This window comes from Aythya ferina, assembly GCF_964211825.1.
Source record: "Aythya ferina genome assembly, chromosome: 1".
Classification (NCBI taxonomy): domain Eukaryota; kingdom Metazoa; phylum Chordata; class Aves; order Anseriformes; family Anatidae; genus Aythya; species Aythya ferina.
This window is the reverse complement of record NC_140296.1, coordinates 43,252,281-43,272,744: the sequence shown is the minus strand read 5'-3', so window position 1 is coordinate 43,272,744 and position 20,464 is coordinate 43,252,281. Positions and strand designations below refer to the sequence as shown.

The window sequence follows — 20,464 nt, the reverse complement described above, 5'->3', positions numbered from 1 at the left end:
TGGCACACAGCAACATAAACCTTGAATAGGGCATTCAGCTTCTTCTTGCCCTGCACACATGCACCGTAAAACCTCGGTATTTTAGACCTTGTAGCTCTCTCCCCCGAACACATGCCATGTGATTTCTCCTACCTGCAGATACTGAGGGCAGAAGTGGGAGAGACAGAGGGAGGGTGGTTTTTAGTGCGAACTTTTGACCAGTGTGTTGTTTAAAATCCAGAGATCCAGAAATTTCTCTTCCTGCCCTTACAGACATTTCTTCTCCTTTTGAGTTGGAGGTGGAGGGAACCCCTCTAATGAAACCATTTTTCCATGTCAAGGAGAAGATGGACTGTGCATATAAACTAATGTTGCTTGAGTAACCTTCTTGTTTCTCTGGGATGAAGTAGAGACATAAAATTCAGAGAGGAAATCCTGAATACTTGTAGTGATAGCTGCAGTTAATTCATAGAAATGTGATTTGTCATTGGGATGTGACCGTGCTGACCTTTAGCGTGAACTCTTTCTTGCGCTGCGCTGGATGCTGCTGAGTGAAAATGAAATTGGGGGCTTTGACCCTACCACCCGTGCTCTTTGGCTACGTTACATGATTGATACGTTAATGCTAATGTGATCATCTTACTTTATTTTCAAATTCTGCTGGGTTTTATTATTATAACACAGTGGAAGAAAGTTTTGGATACTGCACGAGAGAAAAAGAAAGTCCACAGCAGATAGACAGCACAGCCACAGTACCAAGTTGATAAGTAGTTTTTGAGTCTGATTTTTTTTTCTTACCTTTTCTTCTCCCTCCTTTTCTTCAATGTAAATCAACTTCTGCATTGATTTTTATCTTTTTTGAAGTTTATACGTGTGTTCCCATCAGCCATTCATTTTCTACACTGATAATGTCTGTTTTCCTGATTCAGCTGCAATCATTCGTTACTACTGTACTATTCGTTATAGGGAACTTTTGCCTCAGTTTTTTCCTCTAGTTACTGACAAAATACTTTGCCCTGAGTCTCCCAAGAAGCATAAGTGAGAGTGTTTTGGCAGTGCTTGTTTGAACTTTGCTTCTCTCTCCTCTGGTACATCCACCCTCTGTGAACAAATGCTCAATTTAAAACTGGCACAAAATTGGATGGTGATTTTGCACATGGAGAGCTGAGTAGTGCTGCTCCAGAATTTCTCAATAAAGCATTTTTTTTACTGGAGAATGCTAGTTTGTCTAAAGTAAAATTGTGGGAATACATCAGCTTCAATTTGACTTTTCTCATGAAGATTTGCCAAGTCTGGGGTGCGTTTTTCCATTGCAGTAAATTTTTTCCATCACAGTAAGACCTAAGAAGATTGCTCAGTTGCTGCGATGCTCATGGGGGGCAGTAGGGCCCCAAACAGAGAAAACTGAATTGGCCATGAGTCTCCCACCTCCCCACAGACTCTTTTGGCAAGGGGCTTCTCCTCAGCCCTCTCGAGTTACTGTACAAACCTATCTGACTCACTGAACATTAAAAATGAGGTGTATATGCAGATACCTAAGTGAGATGCACTGGTGATGTAGAGCCCAGTAAGGCAGACAACCATCTGTATTGTGGTTGAGTCCCCCGCTTCGTGGATATTTCTGTCCTAGTTTTATTTTTTGTCAGCAGTCTCACATCTGTATCCTGTGGTGGAAAAAAAAAAAAGGATGGTGCTGTGAAAAGTGTTGCTGGGCTGGACAAGGGCTGGCAGAGGAGTGCTGTGACCTAGCTATCTTAGGGAACCCCTGAGCAGTACTGGCTGGTGCAGTTTGGACTTAACCTTGCAGCAAGGTTCATCTCTCATAATTTAAGCTACCTGAAAGATAAGCTCAAATATTTTGGATTTTCTCAGTGTAGTAGTAGTGCATGTAGCAGTGCATACTTCTAGGTTCAATTGTTTCACCTTTCATCCAATCCCTCTCAATCATCTCATGCCTTTTGGAGGTGCCTGTCTTCCCCCATGGTTATAAAGGAGTTTGGACAAATGGCTTAGGGAGAATGGTTAACCTTAAGACTGGTAAAGTTATGTGAGGAATCTTACTCCATGTGGTTTTCTGAGGCCATGATAGAAGTCTGTGACTCAAGAAGAACCTGAACCAGTACATCTAAACTTGGGGCCTATGCCAATGCTATAAAGTATGATTTCTACATCCATGCAGTTCAGATAACTCAATAAATAAGTGCTGACTTCTATAGTGTATTTATGCACTGTATTTTATGCACTTTACAAATTTACTCATAGACCTATACTATTCTAAGAAGGTTCTTTTTTTTTTTTTCTTCTTTTGCATATGCCACATTTTAAATAAAATAAAATAAAACATGCATAATAACTTGGCAGGCTGGGCAATAAAATCAAAGGATGCCATTCTGTGCATGCACAGAGATTCTGGGATTTTTGGTGTGAAAATCTCTTGTATATGTCTCAGAGCCTTTTGCCAGAATAACAGATTTCCCATCAGCCAGTGATCATTAGGAACAAGTGCCAGGTGGACTGCAACTGTAAATCAAAAGCACCTTCTACAAAGAAGTTGCCATAGCTGCCTGCTTTGAAAGGATGGTATTGCTTAAATGACAGTGTATTAGGAGACAGGGATATTGTCAAATTAGTCCCTGAAGAAAGCTAATTTGAAAATAAAAATGCTTTTAGCTTGGTCTACACAAAAATATTTTTTTCCTGTCCACCCTGCAACAGTAAGTTACCAGTGACTGTTCGTAGATGAGTCTAGACCAAGGAGGCATTGCCATTAGGAAATATGCTCTCTTCTTTTGAATCACTTTGAAGTGCTAGGCATTGAGCTGCAATACATATTTTACCATACCATTGCTAGGAGTAATATTTTCCTTTGAAGAGAAATATTTAAATTAATAAGCATAATAAGCTGAAAGGGCCAAGAAATCCTGGCTCTGTTAAAGTTCAGATGAGTTTTACCATTAACTTAATTGCATCTAAAGATTAATTCTGATACCATAACAGAAATCTGGATGCTAAAAAGAAAAAAAGTAACACGTAGCCTGTCTTGGGACCAGTATAGTGCAGCAAGAGAGTTATTTGTAACATTTGGGTTCATAGATAACTTTCTGTATGTCTCTTTCATTACCTTTATCCATCACAAACAAACTTTCAAAGATCTTGCTTCCTGGCTTCGGTTTAGTATCTATATTTAATTGTCTCATATAATTGTCTTCTCAAAAATAGATTAAATTTGTTAATTCATTTTAATTTTTGTCCAAGAAGTGCCAATCATTTCAAGGCAATAACTTTGTCATTATTGGGATTTTACACCACTAAACATGTTTACACAAGTGTTCCTTGGAATAAAACGCCCCAAAACAATAGAGTATGATTATAATTCATATAGCACTTTTTATCTTTGGAGTGCTTTGCAAACATTAACTAATTAAATTGTACGGGTCCCCTGTGTGTTCAAATATTATAATTATCTGCAGGTTAGTGTCTTGCTCAAGGCACACAGCAAAGCAGAGGATGAGCTGGGATCTAGTCCCATGCTAAATCCACTGCTCTGTGTTGCTCCAGAGTGAAGCTCGAGTCATTAGTGGTTAGATATGTGAAATGCCTTTTATTGATGGAGAAGGAGGCATTGTGTAATTGCTTCAAGAGCATGACACTGAAATGTGAATTATAAGTAACAATATGTATGACTGCTACCCGGTTAGCAGTTTGTGCGCCTATTTGGCAGGAGTTTCCCTGATGATTCATTATTCAGCTTTTTCTGTATTTTCTTTCTAAATCAGCACAGAAGGCATAGGCAGAGAGGTTTGCATTAAGAAATTCAGAGCTGCAGCAAATACTCATCGGTGTGGATTAGACAGCAGAACTCTGCCAGAAAAAGCCACAATAAAACTACCTCAGTGAACTGCTACCTTGACTTACTGATAAGAAAAAGAAAGAGCATTGTCCTCTGCTGTCACTTGAGCCAAAATTACTTCTTTTTTCATTATCTAGATCAGATAAGTTTTTATCTTTCCTTTTCCATATGGCAGTTCCTGTGATTTTGTGACAGACAAACATGCAGCACAATTAATTCTTAATAGCAGTGCTCATACCAATGTATGAAAAATGTTTCCTGAGTGTTCAGATCAATGAATACAAAAACATGAAGGAAGTTGTGTAGGTCCCAGGTATATGTAAAAGGCATGCAAAGGAGGGCACTCTTAAGACAGGAACACCGTTTAGCCAGGCATAATTGAGTAAGCATGTGAATACAAGACTAAAAAACAAAACAAACGAAAAAAAAAACACCCAACCTACAATGTATTTTTTCTACTGTTCTCCTTTCTTCTCCTTCACAATGGGGAAAGGTTGTCCTGGGTTTTCCCCTTTATTAGCTCCATCCTGTTTCACTAAGAGTGACTCCACCACAACCTCATTTCTCACAGCAAGTTCTTTTTAGGCTTCAGGTAAAGAGGAATGACAGGAGGCTCCTGGATGATGGATGTAGAAGAAATTTTTGTGCTCAGCCCTTGTGCCGAAGAGGTGTTGTCCATGCGTATGTGGCCGAGGACATGACCTCGGACATGACTATTTTGGACACTTCAAGGCAGGGATAATTGGAGCTTAAAGCAACCACACATATGAGGTTACTCTAGGCAAAAAGAAAGGAACTGAAGGCTGAAATAAGAGGTAAAGCAAATCAGTGGCTGAGGTGCGTCAGAAGTACCAACAGTCACAAGTGCCAGAGTCAAGCTGAGCACCTTCTTTGTTGTAGCCATAGTGATACAAGGAAATAGGAAAACTGAGGCAGGAAGGAACTAAAGAGGAGACCAGAGTGGATCAAACCCACTCTTGCTGTGTCGTTAAGCTCAGGCAGAACGGAGTGGGCTGTCAGGTCAGAGGCTGCCCTGAAAAAATGCTCATCCTAAGGCTTGTCTACAGTGGCTGCTGCATAGGGAAACCTCTAGCATTTCAAGCAGAACCCAAAAATGAGAGAGCTGATGACCATAGCTTTCTCTTTGGTCAGGTGGCCAGAGAGTCAGAGAGTCAAATAATTTTACAGGAGGAGCTAGAATAATTACTGAATCTCAATTACAAATTCTCAATCTAATTACAAATCTCAATCACAGCGGTTTTGAAAGTGGAGGAACAGAATAATGTTTAGTAAATTATTTGCTTAGCTAAAAAGGTTGATTCCCTTTGCACTCAGCATTTCCACTGCCCAACTTTTTGTTTTTTTGTATCACTATGTAATTTCTCTGAGCTTCTTAGCCATCACTAGGGCATAGTCTTGCTTACAAATGTGTTTGCATCCTAATAGCAAGAACATGCAGTTTTGTAATGGGCACACGCCTGTTAATGTACCACATGGCATAGAGGTACCGCTAGTCCCATACAATGTGCATGAACTACATGTGCTCAGAGCCAGGATGAACCATGCAGACTCTTGGCACAAGGTGTGGATTGTCAACTTTGGGGTCCTGGCAGAAGCGTTGTAAGGTTATAAAACGTGTTTGGGTCCAGAGGTTTCAGAGCACCTACACAAGGCATCAGCACTCCCTTAGTATCATCAGCAAAGACTTAAATGCTCTGGTTACCTGCTAGGTGTATGGCTATGGGTCATCTCTGTTCTCTGTGGAGCTTGTGACCTGATCATTAACGCCAAGTTCAGGGAAAAAAGGAAAAAAAAAAAAGAGGTTTAGGTTGCCAACTTCCCATTGTGGAAAATGAGAGGGCAAGCAATCTATTCAGAGCTTACCTGCTTCTACCTATTTTAAAACCCATTCTATCTTCTTCCTAGCAGTCTCAAAGGAGGGGATCCACTCCTTCTAAAGACATGACAGCCAGTGGCAGTGGTCATGCAGGCACCTATATCTGCCTAGCACACTGACTTAGGAAGCCAGATACTCAAGTTTGCCAACTGAATACAAGGCTAGGATGCAAAAGATAACAAGGAGTGGCCCCACAACATCCTTTTCCTCTTCTTTTTCCTCCTACACTGGTATTTTGGATTAGAAAGTGACTATTACAGATCCCTTTTTATGCTGAATCCATGTTGTCAAGTGTGTTTTAGCCATTTCTAGTGCACAGAAAAACTTCAGCCCCAGAGGCAAGGGTTGGACTTCTGGATCAGAGCGGTGTTGGGGTGGGAGGTAGCTGCTCAGCTGCCCAGACAGGATGCAGAGGCATGCACTTAAATGCCAGTCTCTCCCTTCCATTCCTCATCCACCCCAACTTACTGAATGAGTGGTATTTTAAGGTACATTTTAATCTGAAAATGTGGCTTTGTAAACTTGTTTGTTCCACTCAGATGTCAGTAAGGTGAGAACAAGGCAGCCAGCTAGGGGCAGGAAACGCATCAGCTATCTTAGGCTAAGTTGTCTACACTTGCAAGCCACAGCCGTTTGGCTTTCAGGCCAAACCAAGAGGAACATTGCAAGTTTTAGGTGTCTTTTGGGGTTTTTGGAAGATGGATTTTCTGGTGTTGTTTTCTCTTTAGTGCCTACGTAACGGAGGTTCTTACCAGAGTTTTAATTGTCTGCTGAATTTCCCACTGGCAAAAATTCAGCATGCAAATACTCATCTTCACCAGCTGTATTTTTGGCCTGCCATATTGCTTATGTGTTAAAAATGGACTTTTATGAAAAGAATTTGTACAAAGTTTGGTCATGGTTTCAGAGTAATGTATTGCTGTTCGTGTTAGCTGTGGGAATAAATATTTTTTTAGTAAGATGTAGAGTGAGCTAAAAGCTGATTATAAATTAATTGACGTGGGAGAGAGCGGTCAATGCCATGGTTTCTAGTTACCATTTTTCCAGAGCATGTTGAGTTCAGTTGAGGGTTAATGGGGTGGGGGAGGTTTTGCCCAGTGCCTTTGGTTACGTAGTGGTGCAGTTGTGAAATAACTAGTACCTAGTATCTAGTGTACCTAGTGATCTCATGGGACACATACCTCAGATGCACTTCGGGAGAATGCAGAAACTCGACGTGGAGTGGAGAAAGAGGGTGGGAAAAGCAATGTCAGGCCATGATAGAGTTGGTAAATTGCAGTTTGCTATGAAGGTTTTTTGCAGCCTTTTGTCATTTTGGTGGCAGGTTTCTGTCATTATCAGAAATTTATCATTTAGCAAATGGCAAAATCGAACAGTAAAGAAGACAAATATTTACTGTACACTTCAAACATGGAAATGTGAGAAGTTTGAAGGATGCAGTGCAAAATCTGGGGGAAAAAAAAAAATTATTTGTAAACGTTGAGGTGCCAAGTTAGGCCACAGGTTACCAAGGGCCAAAGGTAAGAGCAGTTAGATAAATCTAGAGAAGTGTCTTTGCAAGTTTCCTTTTCACTTTCTACAATTATTGTGCCAACCTTACATTTTCCCTGTAAAGGAACCAAAATGTTTGCAGTGCAAATGCATTGAATGGCTAGTGTGCTACAACATTTTTTTATGATTCATGTTATTATTCTAATATTTTTTGCTAGCTTCTTGGGCGTTGGCCTCAGACTGATTTTGTGGTATGTCTGAGGTCTAAACCACAGAGGGAAAGACTGAAGGGGGTTATTCATAGGCTTGGCTTTCTACAGGTTTTTCTTTTTTCTTTTCTAACGTGGTGGAACTATTTCAGAAAGCCAGCTGTCTGTTGCTTCTTGTTTGAATACATACAGTAGATCAGAATTTGTCAGTGAAAAGGACTACTCCATGTAGTCCAAATCACAGCATGAGGGTTTATGCAGATATTACGTAGTACATTTGTATTGTTCAATATTCCAGATAATATCATAGCAGATTATCTATTTTCCCTGGAGTCTCAGTTATAAGTAAAAGCATTTATGGCTAGGTCATTCTATGATGTGTTAGGAATAATGTTGCTTAAGCAGCACAATTTTGGGAGGGAATGTGTGCTCTAGCCTGTATTCCCTCTTCACGCAACGTCTGTCTGCTCAAGGTTCTCCTTAGTGTTTTCTTCTTGGTCACTGATTATTTTTTAATGAGCAAATGTGATCCACCATGATCCAGAATGACCACCACCAAGTGACACCTGGGCCCTTAAGCCTTGACTCTACTCCCACACAAATTAATGGCAGAGCTCCTAATGACTTGTTTAGTATTAGCTGGGGCCTCTACAGAGCAATTTCAGTTTAAGGAGGAGTTTTAAAATGAATGGAAAAATCTTAAATCCCTTCCGTGCTGAGGCTGTGTGCTTACTTTGCAGTAAGTGTTCCTCAACTTTGTCTAAGTCCCCTGCAATTGTTTGGGGTAACTTAAAATTCCTAATTGTCTGTGTTCAATTTCCAGAGAGAGCATGTGGGGCTGTGCCAGGTCAGCTGCTAACCCTTTTCGTTTTTTCAACTCCAGGTATGAAGCATTTTATTGTGTATTATATAATGTTCTGTTTTATTGACAAAGCCTAGTAGCAGTACTTTTCAGCTTTCTTTCCCTCTTTATGTCATGGCTGGGGGATATGTGGGGCTGGGCAAGGTCCAAAGTTGATTTTTGGTTTTGTTTTTTATCTTCTGGGGGCTGGGAGGGTGGTGGTGTGCATTGTGGGAAAATTGCAATTTTTCCAAATCCTAGTAAATAAAATATGAAAATATCAAAGAAGAATCCTGTCTGATGTTTGATAATGCAGTTGAAAATGTCCAAAGTAGCCTACTGAAATTGAGTAATAACTTACTTTACCCAAGGTTAACATGGATCAACATAACATATGTTCTAATTGTCAATTACCACAAAATCGTAGATGAGCAAAGCAATAAAATGTAGGAAGAAGTATTTGCAAACATCTCCTTGCTGTTTTTTCAAGGATGCCAAAATCTTAAAACCTTGCTGTGTAACGTGCCTAGTAGATAACCTGCGTTAGAGTGCAGAGTTTACACCCAAGTCCAGTGGGAGGTTCTAGCAAGTGTTGTAATACCAGTAACACCATCATGTGCCTCGGGTTCACCTTGCTTGCACATACATGTCATACATGACAGAACAGGTGTACCAGTGCTGTCAGTGATGCTGTTTTTGTTGGATTCATTGCTTGTGTTTTATTGGGTTTAAAAATGGTATGCAATGAAATGTCCGCTCTTGGTGTTTTTGCTTGTTTGTCCTCATCTCTTCCTTTGTTTGGTGGGCACCTGCAAAGATTTCTTTACAGTTGTGTTATGTGACAAGTGTAAACCCATCCTTGTTTACTCTTAGTAATCCACAGAACCTCTATCTGTGGAGTACCAAAGGAAAAACAACTTATATTCATTATAAGCAAATAAATTGCAGCAGAAATCTAATTCTTCACATTTATAAGCAGATCTAAGCTTCATAAGAAAATTAAGATGGCATGTTTAAGAGCAATTACACTTTCAAATTGCTAATGAGTAGTCAAATACTGAAATCGTTCCTCAAGTCTCCTCGTATCACCAATTTGCAGTTAATTGCATTACAACTAGTATATTTATATTAAAAATTTGCAGGATTTTATTACTCAAACATTTTCAAAGTAGCAGCAACAACTTCTCTGTTAAGGCCAGTACAAAGCTTTTGAGATTTACTTGGGAGCAAAAATATAACATTATTAACAGAATTTGAGAAGATAAGTTTAGTTTTAAAATAATAAAATAGAATTTCCTTTTAGAAGTTTCCACTCAAAACTTGTGCAATTGAAAGTATCAGTATAGCTATCAGTATAGCTTCAAAAATTATTCTGAAGAAACTACCAACCTCTCAAAATTCTTTCTTTCTAAAATACATGTTTTTCATATACAATTTTAGATACAGACTCTTAGCTATAGTTAGTAATAATAGTCTATATAGTCACTCGTATTAACTTCTATTCTACAGGAAGCATTTTCAAGAGAGAGGTTTATGTTGTCAATTTGTTTCTCAAGTTTTTATGTTGTCAATAATTTGCTCCAAAAATTTGTTGTGAATTTACACATACTGTAACAAAGAACATTATATCCTACTAGTAAGACCCCCTGAACAGCCGGGATGATTATAAGTAGATGAAGATTGCTTGGGGCATCTCAGTGCTCTAAACCACTGCAAATTTGTTGGCTCTGACTGGAGTGAGATGAGGCTGAAATATATTTTGGTAAGGCAAATAGCTGTTCATAAAACCCTAAACTTGGAAGAGAGATATAGGGTCTTTGGTGTCTTTTTAAAATAATGGTGCAAATTGTTCAAGAAGGTCATATCTGTCAAACCTTGTCTAGGCCATGTGGACCTATCTGAAGCGTGAAAGGTGGAAGTAAGGCCAATGAGATGAATTTAAATTTAATCAATATATCACTTAAAATTATGAATTCCTATGGTTCACTTAATGCTTCTTGCACTGCTAGGAGTATTCATCACAGCTGGTCTTGCTTCTTGGAGTATAGAGCTATTAACAGCTTAGGAACACTAACTGCTTATTAGAAATGAACTGTTTCAATTAAATACAGCTATGTGGGTGTATGTATTTCATTTGAATGAAATTTTACGCATCCTCAGTTCTCTTCCTTTTTTCATTTTTTTCTTACTGAAGTTACGTTTTCCCCCTGAATTTCAAGAAAGCTATTTTCCATAAAATGACACTCACAATGATGATGTTTTAGTTACGAGAGTACAAAAACATTCACAGATACTTGATTTTCTTTGTTACAGTGGGGTAACAGAGTGGATCACCAAGTCTTGAAGAAACATTTTTTATAGGTTGTTTGTATTGTGCTTATGAAATCTCAGTTTTACTCAAAACTGATGCCCTGCGTTCTGCATCTGCTGACCTCCATGGACGGTCACAGGCTGAGAGTGTTGCTCCAGTTCATACATGTCAACTACTCTTTTCTTGTGGTACATTGAACATTTTGTCCATGCTGCCTCTCCTGATCCAGAAGTACCCCAGTTCCCCAGTCCACCATTTCACTGTTGACAACGTGATGTCATATGTGAATTTCAGATGTTGGCAGGCACAGCGTGCCTCTTTATCATTGGTGTCTTAGAGGTAGTACTGCTTTTATCTTTTTTTTTTTTTTTTTTAAACACCTCATTCCACAGACTCTGCCAGATGGGAGATGTTTGGCAGCTGAAGGACCCAGATGCCAAATTCTGGAATATAGCTTTCCTGCATTGGCACGTGGGTTCATTGCTGGCTCCTTGGCTTGCACCTCTGCTAGTTTGTTGGCTAGTAGCTGTCTAGCTGGCAGCTGTAGCTCTGGGGCTATGTTGGGGTCAGGCTGCTATGGAGTTGGATGACTTCACTGATCTGAATTACCCTGCCGGATGCTGTTTTTACCTTGGTTTGCTTTGACTCTCCACTATTCAAAGACAAACGTTTCTGCTGTTTTGTTTTATTCCTGCTGTTTGTAAGGCAAGCTCAAAGCAGTACTTCCCATTTGTCACCAGTTTAAAAAGTAAATAAGCATTGCGAAGTACACTGTTTCACTTGTTAGGATTCCCATTAAGTCATTAGGAATGTGAGGCCCAGGTCGGTACTTGCAATTCATCTCTAGGACCAAATTGTAACTGCAGAGCACTGGATTTTAGAAGAATAAATTATTGTGCCTGAACTTTGATTGCTTTCAACCATGAGTAAATCTAGTCTCTGTCAAACATTAAAAGCAACACATTTGGGGAGATAATCTGGATCATTTTTAAGGCAAAATAATAAAGAATAATGGTGATAATAAATAGAATGTAACTGCCAGAAGAAAATGCTTAATCTTTGCTTTGCCTGATTTGGAATGTCCTTGTTACATACTTTTAGCTCATTTTTTTTTTTTTACTATTTTTTTAAAACTGAGGCAATAAAAAATTAATGCATCTAGTCAAGGAGTTTGAAGCAATTCCCTAATCTATGCCTTTTCCTCCTTGCAGCTCAGTGCATAAATACTACTTTCAGTGGGGAAAAACTGCAAAATCAGGAGGTCACTGAGACTCCAGATACTTGCAGTAAAGTACAGATTAGTCACACCTGCTAGGAAATTCTCCTTCCTTCGCTCAGCTGTTCTGAGAGCATCATGCTACACTAGAGGCAGTGGCACCTCCATTTTACACTCAGAGCATTTTTTAAACCTTGAGCAAAAAGCACTTGTGCCTAACTGAGACACCAACTTTTGCCTGTAGGTTAAGGTTAAGTTCTGCAGGGTGATCTGACTTCTGAAAAAAGACACCGGAATTCCCTCTTATAATCGTTGGAGACACATGCCTCAGGAGTGATCAAAGGTCTTACCCATCTGATTTAGCTGTATACTTCTCTTTCCTGTCTAGGGAGCTTAAATGCTTCCATAGGCACACCAATCCTGTCACATTAGAAAAGTTTTTAGGAACTACAGAGGGGACCAGCAAGAACTAAAAGCATCTGCTTCATTTCAAGGTAGTCTTCAGATCTTTTTTTTGGGTAACAGAGCAGGGATGATTCTTTTGGGAAACAAACTGGTAGCACCAACAGCAGTGCTCCCACTTTTTGCAGAGGAACATTGTTAACTTAGCATGTCAGGTGAGACCTGTGTTCTCAGCGCAAGCATCACAGAGACATTTTAATCATTAGGATCCTCACACAGGTCTAATCACATGGGATATTTGTGGGACGGTGGAGTTTCTCATCTCCCTTCTTACTGAATACAGAGCACTGCATAGACAAGGAGCAGAGGATGAGGAGAGTGGGCAAGCAGAGCCTGAATTCTGCTTGAGTGCGGACAGGACTGGGGCTTAGTTCCCTGGAGCAGTGTTAGAACAGAAACAGCCCTGGACACTGAAACAGAGCTTTCACTATTTCCTTCTTGAAACTGAGTGCCCAGATTTCCATTATGGAGAAAGGATCCCCCTTTTCTGCACAGCTTTTATCCCTGTGATTCTTGCATTCCTTGGAGCAGAGTAACCTCATTTCCATTGGTGCTCATGCAGAAGACCCAGAGTCCTTTCAGGCAGGTTATTCCTGGGATGGGGGAGATGCTGAATGAACCCTTCAGTCTAAGGACTGCAACCAATGTCTCTCCTTACCTGGCCAAAACCACATGAACACACAGGTACAAGACAGGAAGTTACCAGTGCCACCACCATTAAAACTCTGCCTCTGTTTTGGGGCTTCTTCACAAGATGTAGGCAAAGTTCAGGACATTGCCTTGCCTGTGGATAGAAAATGGGAACCTCCCAGAGTGAGTATGTCTTGTGGTAGTGCCTGAAGAAGCTCTGCTGGAACAGCGAAGGACCCCATGAGTTTGGGGACATGCTGGGTATGCCAGTTGATGGGACAGTGGCTGGGAATGCGGTCATGGAAACCTTTGCAAAGCAAGGTTTTAGCACGCTAGTTTCCACACCTTCTTCAAGCATTTCACTTTTAAAACTGTATTTTCTTCTTTCAAAGGAGAAGTCTTTCAGTGTTTTTTTTTTTTTTTTTTTTTTTTTTTTTTTTTAAAGTACGAGAATTAAAGCTACCCTTCCTTTATCTGGAGGATTCCTTTTTCCCTTTTGTCTATCAGACAATGGAACTGGCTGTCCTTAATTTTTATGTCTCAGCCATGATTTCCATAGCATTAAAGAGTTTCTTGTCACTTTGTGTATCCCTTTGGCTTTAGAAATCATATATAAGGTAGAGCAAATTATCTTTAAAAAAAAAAAAAAAAAAAAAGGCAGTGGTTGTTGCCCCTTACATATGCTTTTCAAGTGGAAAAACAGTGTCTGCTAACCGTTAAAAAAAGGAAAATAAACACCTGCAAAAATGTTTTTCCCTTCCTTTGCACCTCCAGTATACTCTGTGGTCCAGCTACTGCAGCCTTTAAAAAACAGTTTTAAACATGCATGCTGCCAAGAGGTTGCTGTAAAACAAGTATAAGTATTTCTCATAAGGCCTGCGCTTATTCTCATAAGTGACTGCAAAGGATGAAGAAAGATGACAGAGCAAACATAAAATCCCATGTTTTGTTTATCAACAACTTTTTTTTTTTTTTTTCCTAATGGCAGATACTTGGAGAGAGAATCTGTTTATTTCTATGAAAGACTTGCTTAGGGTTTGCTGAATCCCAAGGCAAAAAGAAGGCATAGTTTCCAACTTGCAAGCTATTCACTGTGTGATGAGCTAAAGTCATTTGTGGGTTTGTATGTTGCGTTTTGACGTGATTAAGCATTGTAAGTCTATTGATTTCATGCTGGGGATTAATGATGCTGAATGAAAGAGCATCAAAGAATAAAACGTGTTTACATGCCCAATTAAAATACCCTAAAAAGAGCCAGAGAACCTATTATTGGGTAGGAATGAGATAGGAGCAGTGTAGGGCCATTCACACATTCAGCAAAAGGAAGCTGAATTAACTTCCTTAGGCATGGAGAGAAGAGCGAAGATTTGATAAGGATTGACCGTACCCTTCTGAATGCTTAACACTTGTGTTTGACTTGTTATTTTGGAACAGGGGATTAAAGAGGTTTCGTTATCAGTTGCTGCAGATCTGTTGCACTGAATCACTCCAAGCATGATGCTTAGCTGCCTGTGATTAATGAGACCATCTTTTAACTTGAAAAGTTGTTGGTGATGGCATGTTAATAAAGGACAAGACCCAGATATATTCAGTGCAACTATGGGCATGAGATATAGTAAGGATAAGGGTGGTGTTTGCTGCTTTAAACTTGCATGGTAATTTCAGATCTCTTTACCTTAGCATATTGGCTGAAAAAAATCTCATTGTTACCTTGAAATATTTGTACTGCTAATTGGTTTGTATCTGCCCTCTGCAAATGTGTTTAATGGCTGTCTAGATTCACGGATCATATCAGGATTTTCTGTTAGGTGTCATGTTTTGTTTACCAAGATACTGGTAGATGAAGATGGAAAAGAGCTATTGTTAAATCCGTCCTGTTGAAAGCCCAGTATAGACTCTTCTAATAGTATTAAGGTGTCAGTACCCATGATGTTAGCCAGAAGGCCAAGGAGAAAATGTGTTTCTGCTGTATCATCTGTGAAGAAGGATGCCATAATGATCAAGTTAGCACGTGAAATACTTGATGCCCTGAGCTAGAGAAAAGTTCAAACACACAGACTAATACAGCTGAGTAAATATCTGACAAGACCAGCTCGTGCACACACCATTTTTCTCTGCTGTTGCTCTGATCTGGATTAGCACATGTGAGATGAATTCGGCATTCTGATACAAACTCCCATTGTCTTGGAAGGGCTGGAATAATTATCCTGGCTATGGGGCAGCGGACGGGGGGTGGGGAGGGGAGTTGACGACGTGAGATTTATTTATTTTTCCCCACTTCCACTACTTAATGCAAGACCTGCAGCCCTTAGTTACAGAACAAAGTGTCTGAGCAGTAACTGAGCTTGTGCAAACCCAAGAGAAGAGTAATGACTGCTCCTCGCAAGCTTCCTGCCTGTGTGCAGGTGCAGGAATCAGGAGCGCCTGAATAATTCATAATGTGCAAATTAGCCCCAGCTTGCTCCCACTACTCGAATCCTGCTTCTGCTTGCCTACCTAGTTGCTGGAAAGAAGAGAAATTGAGTAAGCTGGTGAAACTGGGGAGGGCAAGGCAAAAACTGCTACAGCTTAAGGGCCAAAGCCACAGAAACTGTTCGATGCTGGATGTGTTTGAAGGATTACGGAGGAATTGCAATGTGCATTATTCATTATTTATGAAGGCTTTCCACAGGAAGCAGCAAGCTCTGGGGATCCATTCTATTGCTCTCGGAGAGGAAAAACTTCCTTTTACGAGTTAAGTTTTTCCTGCTTTTATTGTTACTGTTTCTAAGAATTATTGTGTAAAAAATATTAAAAATCTCTTCAAAGCGCATTTAAAGCCTGTTAAGGTTTTGGAGGGAGTATGCTTTTATTATGTTGAAATAGGTCTGAATGCAAGGGTCTGGAGAAATTACCCTGGAAATTTCAGTTGTGAGGATAGTTTCTGCTTTGAGTAAACATGTATGCCAAGAACTTGTATGAAGCTAGTTATGTCTGGAGATGTAATGCATAATCAGAGCTCATATTTTTATCATTTAAAGGACAACAGTCCTCTACTTGAAGTTGTTAGTAGTAGCTTCTCTGTGGTTTCTTAGCTATATTTTCTGTTCAGAAGAACAAAACAAGAGGCAAGTTTTGCTTAATCCTTCTGCTGCATGATGCTGCAGCTCACCCAAATACAGGTTTTTGCTGAGCGCTGTTTTTATGGCAGAGGGGATTCCGGACACAAACCTGGGAGAGATCCTTGAACTGTTCGCATGTCACCACGCAGGACAGAGAGGAGCCTGTCTGAAAAAGGCAGATTGTTTCTGCTGCCTGTATCTGAATATCCCTTTGAAATCTCTCCTTTAGGAGATGGAAAGACGCGACCTCCCCAGCAGGAGCAGGAGCAAGGTAGGTAGTTCTTCGCATCGGCAGGTGCTTGTATGGAGGGAGAAAGCTCATCATGTTTTTGCTGTGCTGAATGTGGAAAGAGAAAGCAGAAAGACCCAGCAGGGGAAGAAGAAGAAGAAAAAAAAAAAAAAAAAAAAAAGCTTATTTTTTAGCTGTCTGCTTTTTTTGTTGTTGTTGTTCCCCCCCCCCCAATATATTCCTCCTTCCTCCGCTCCCTTCTACCCCACCCCCTCTTGGCTCCTGCCTGCAGCAGCCGGGTCACGTTGCCATCATCTGTTTTTGTATTTCCCTCATTTGGGTAGCTGCAACACAAGCTGGCTCTCGTTTCTCGCTGATTCTGTCATTTCCGCTAGGCCCCAGGCTGGGCGGGCGCCAAGACCAACAGGTGATCCTTGTGGCTGCAGCACAGCAGGAAGGAGGCTGTGCGCGGAGGAGACCGCTCGCCAGAGGGGCTGCCTGGCCCCGCTCCATCTTGCTGTATAATTAACACCCCCTCCCTCGCAACCCCCCCATACCGAGCAGAAAATCTGTGCAGAACGGCTCAGCTGTGGCAGCCATCCTGGGGAAAACGTTAATAAAGAGTGCTGCGAGAACGGCACTGTGCAAGTGCAGGGGTGCGCTTGGTCGGAAAAGAGGAGCCGTGGTTGGCCCTCCACAGGGACATCTCGGGGCAATGCTCATGGATTTTCTTATTAGTATAGGAGCCAGGCTGGAGTGAGGTGCTAATTCAGATACGCTTTTTTCCAAAAGAAAAAGTCTTTCTAAAAGACTTCCTGCAAAGTCGTGTGGAGTTTATTTGGGCAGGGAAGGGACATCTCCAGTCAGAGAGCTGGGCACAGCCAGCACAGAGGCAGTGCAAGCTCTGCAATCTCTGGGCATCTCCACTGGGACAGCATGACTGCACAGCAGGCATTTTTAGTGCACAAGAAAAGCTCCCAGGAATCCTCAAGACTTTATTTATTTATTTATTTTGAGGAAACTCCTAAAGATGTTGTCGTTTTTGTTTACTATTATTACTTCATTTAATACAAACAAAGTTATATCTAGGAGGTGACAGTGCCTTCACTAAACCATTTTCAGAACACTATCTCTGAGGCTTAGGTTAACCCCTCGGCATATCCCATAGCGTGAGATAATGTGTCCCTGGAAACTCGAACTGCTTGTTTGTATTTGTGAGGCGGGCTGATGTCTTAAGATAGACGCTTGGTAGCCTTAATCCTCTGCAAAATAGATGGTATCTCAAATTCCTTCTGCTGGGTACACAAGGAAGCTAAATTGTCTCTCACACCTGTGGAGCCAGCGTTAATGGTTTGAAAACTGAAGGTTGGTGTAGAGACAAGGTCTGTTGGCACATTCGCAGGGAGCTAGGCTCTCCCTCAACGCACCACAGCACAGCTCAGCAGCAGGGCCGGGCTGCTGGGCGAAACAAACTGGGAAGCCTCGATCAGCTCTGCCGGTGAAAATGAGGTGTTGCAGCAGATCTGCACAACAGCAAGTGTGTGCAGTGCCTGCCTGGCCGTTCTTGTGGTACAGAAACCAGAAGCACAAGCAGTAACAAGAGTAAACTCAGGAATGAACCATCAACATATTTAGTAATGCTTCTAGCAGCTAGTCGTCTGCAATCCTTTTAAGTAAGGCAGGAATCTGGAATTTCGTTTCTCTGTGAGGATACATTGTTCTGCAGTTTGTCAGGCATCCAAAGTGGGAAAAGAGCCCTAGCAGGGACACATGGCATCCCAGAGGTAGTTTATGTCTGTGGAAACCTAAAGGTGGTTCAAGACTGTAACTGCAGAAGGTCCTTCATGATTATTTAGTTTATTTCCCTTGGATGTGTCTCGCTATGCTAAAATGTGCACTGATAGATATTACCATTGTTATTTGTTAGCCCTTTTTGCCCCTTCTTTTCTCAGTGCTGGTTTACTGCTTTCATGCCTTTCCAAAACCTCTGGAGTATGAGACCAATAGCAGGGACTGAGCTGTTTCCTTCAAAATGAGCAATTACTCTGCTCTCTCCTCTGTATCTGGTGAAATATCCTATTCCCTGCATTAGCAGTGGGTTATGGGCAAACCCAAATAGTGCCTGCAGCTGGCTCTGCCATCCCTCTTGCATCCCCTTGAGTTAAGGGGCTAGTTGGAATAATTTCTTTATCAGGCATTTACTCACTGGCTGGTGACCTCTGCATACGCCCCTGGGCATGAAGCAGAAGCCGTTACAGCAAGGGCAGGCAGGGTGACCAGCCCAGTGACCCCATTTCATCAGGATGCAGTGGTAATGGCTGGAGAGGCTGGAGAGCAAGCAGAAACACTTCCCTTCTGCAGGCAGAAGTCCTCACAGGAGTACTGCAGGCTGGAGAAAAGCATCCTTTGGCGGCCCCTGGAAAAGTCAAGTTTTCCGATGGATTTGGCAGGCAGCCTGGAGCAGATCCATTCCTTATGCCAGCCCCGTGGAGCACCACCCCTTGCAGTCCTCCCTCCTGCTGAAGCACATACCTTACTATTATTAATAGTCCGGAGGCGCCAGCAGTGTGCTTTGTTCTGGGCGGTATGCGGTTGCCCAAAGAGCAGGGAGTTGTATGGCAATTGTTTTTGTACTGGGAGATGCATTTGGTAATGAGCACTCTAGTTTTTCCTGGTCGTTCTCTTTAATGCACCTTCCTCTGTTTTGCCTCCTCCCTGGGCTGTCCCCAGTGCATCCAGCAGGCAAAGGATGCTGCAGTCCTTCCCACAGAGGACAGGGAAGTGCTGTCAGCACACAGAGGTGTGAGAGCAATGGATTTATACAGCATCGTAGTGTTTCAGTAGGAACACATCATCTACACCAAGTGGCCTATCCAGTTCCCCAAACAGTGAGTCCTAAAAATTAAATGAAGAGCAAATGAGAGAAACACATCTGTTGCAGTTCTTCTAGCATAGGCTGAGAGCATGCAGAGTCCCACAGTGTGATTTGTCAGTGCATTACATCGTGTGCAGGGACATGAGCTGCTTCTGGGTGTTTGCTGTGGTGCATCTTGGCCCAAAGTCACAGATTTTGTGATGCCATCCTGTGAAATCAGTGAAAGCTTCAAAATCTGGGGCTGCTATTTGCTAAACTGTAAATCCTTAATGGTCATGTTTATTTTGGAAATGACACGATTTTCAAATACATCCACTTTCGGGCTGCAAAACCTAAGCAAAATAAGATACAGATTACCATGCAAGCAAACGGTGCTTTTGGAAATAAACGTGGAGTGAGAAAGCATGATAACAAACATCCCATCCCAGGGATTTCTCTGAGCACGAGGAGTAAGAATTGATAACATGCATTGAACCTCACGTCCCCTGTATCAGTAACTGTTTGATGATATTCCTGTAACCTGTAAACTTCCTCTTGTTACACCACCTCCTCCTGTTTTTCCACCCCATGCAGCTCTACTGTTTCACTGAGTGCTAGGTCTGTGTGGCACATAGTTTGTCTTTTTAACTACTTCGTGAAGTACTGAGTACTCTTTTGGGTGCCATAGAAGTAATAATAATAATAATTTGCTAGGTATACTGTGTCAAGTTTTTTTTTCTGGATTGTTTTTTACACAAAGTAAGGTTGACTGCTGCATGCTGATAACTCAGAGGTAAGATAAAGCTCTAATGTAGGAAGAGAAGTGATACGGTTTATTTACGAATACCCTCAGAAACACAGTCTGCCTTCCAGTATACCCACACTTTTCTAGGATAGCACATTTCACTTGGATACAGCATCACCAAAGGTCAATAGCAATCAGGGCTAAATTGCTTCTAATGCAAAGGTAACGCTACGGCCTCATTACACCAGTCATCATTTTCATTGTTAATTCCATGTTATTTAACTTCTCTCTGGTTTCTCCCCGGTAACTGTGGCAATAGACAGCCAGGCTGAGCCATCTACTGCTGGTGCTTGAAAGGTACAAAAAGCATTGCAGAGAGAATCGATTGACTGCAGTGGCCGTATTGGGCAGAGACCTTACTTGAACCAGAAGTAAACAGAGGGAGGTGTAAACTGGCTTAGCTCTCCAGCAGACCTCTGGATATTAAGGATGCATGCGGCAGTTCAAGGCAAGCATTCAGAGTCCGGTCATGTTCGGATCACGTTCCCTTGGCTTCCTTGTTTTCGCTGCGTGTGCTTGCAGACGAGGCAGCAGAGGGGAATTCTCTAGCTTTTGCATTTAACATTAGATATGTAATTGGGTGGAGAAT

General features: G+C 41.4%; 1 protein-coding gene across 13 annotated transcripts in view; it reads left to right on the top strand.

Moving 5' to 3' along the window:
• The window catches only part of KLF12 (KLF transcription factor 12), a 251,856-nt gene that overhangs the window by 176,053 nt on the left and 55,339 nt on the right, over window positions 1-20,464 (top strand). For 5 of the 13 annotated variants that reach the window (XM_084535438.1, XM_084535437.1, XM_084535432.1 and 2 more), the window contains 2 exons: window positions 8,250-8,309; window positions 16,217-16,258. The exons of 2 other annotated variants lie outside the window; for them this stretch is intronic. In XM_084535438.1, coding sequence (XP_084391564.1) covers window positions 8,250-8,309; window positions 16,217-16,258 — 102 coding nt within the window. The remainder of the gene's footprint in view (window positions 1-8,249; window positions 8,310-16,216; window positions 16,259-20,464) is intronic. 6 more of the 13 variants (XM_084535441.1, XM_084535436.1, XM_084535444.1 and 3 more) reach the window with 2 other exon arrangements.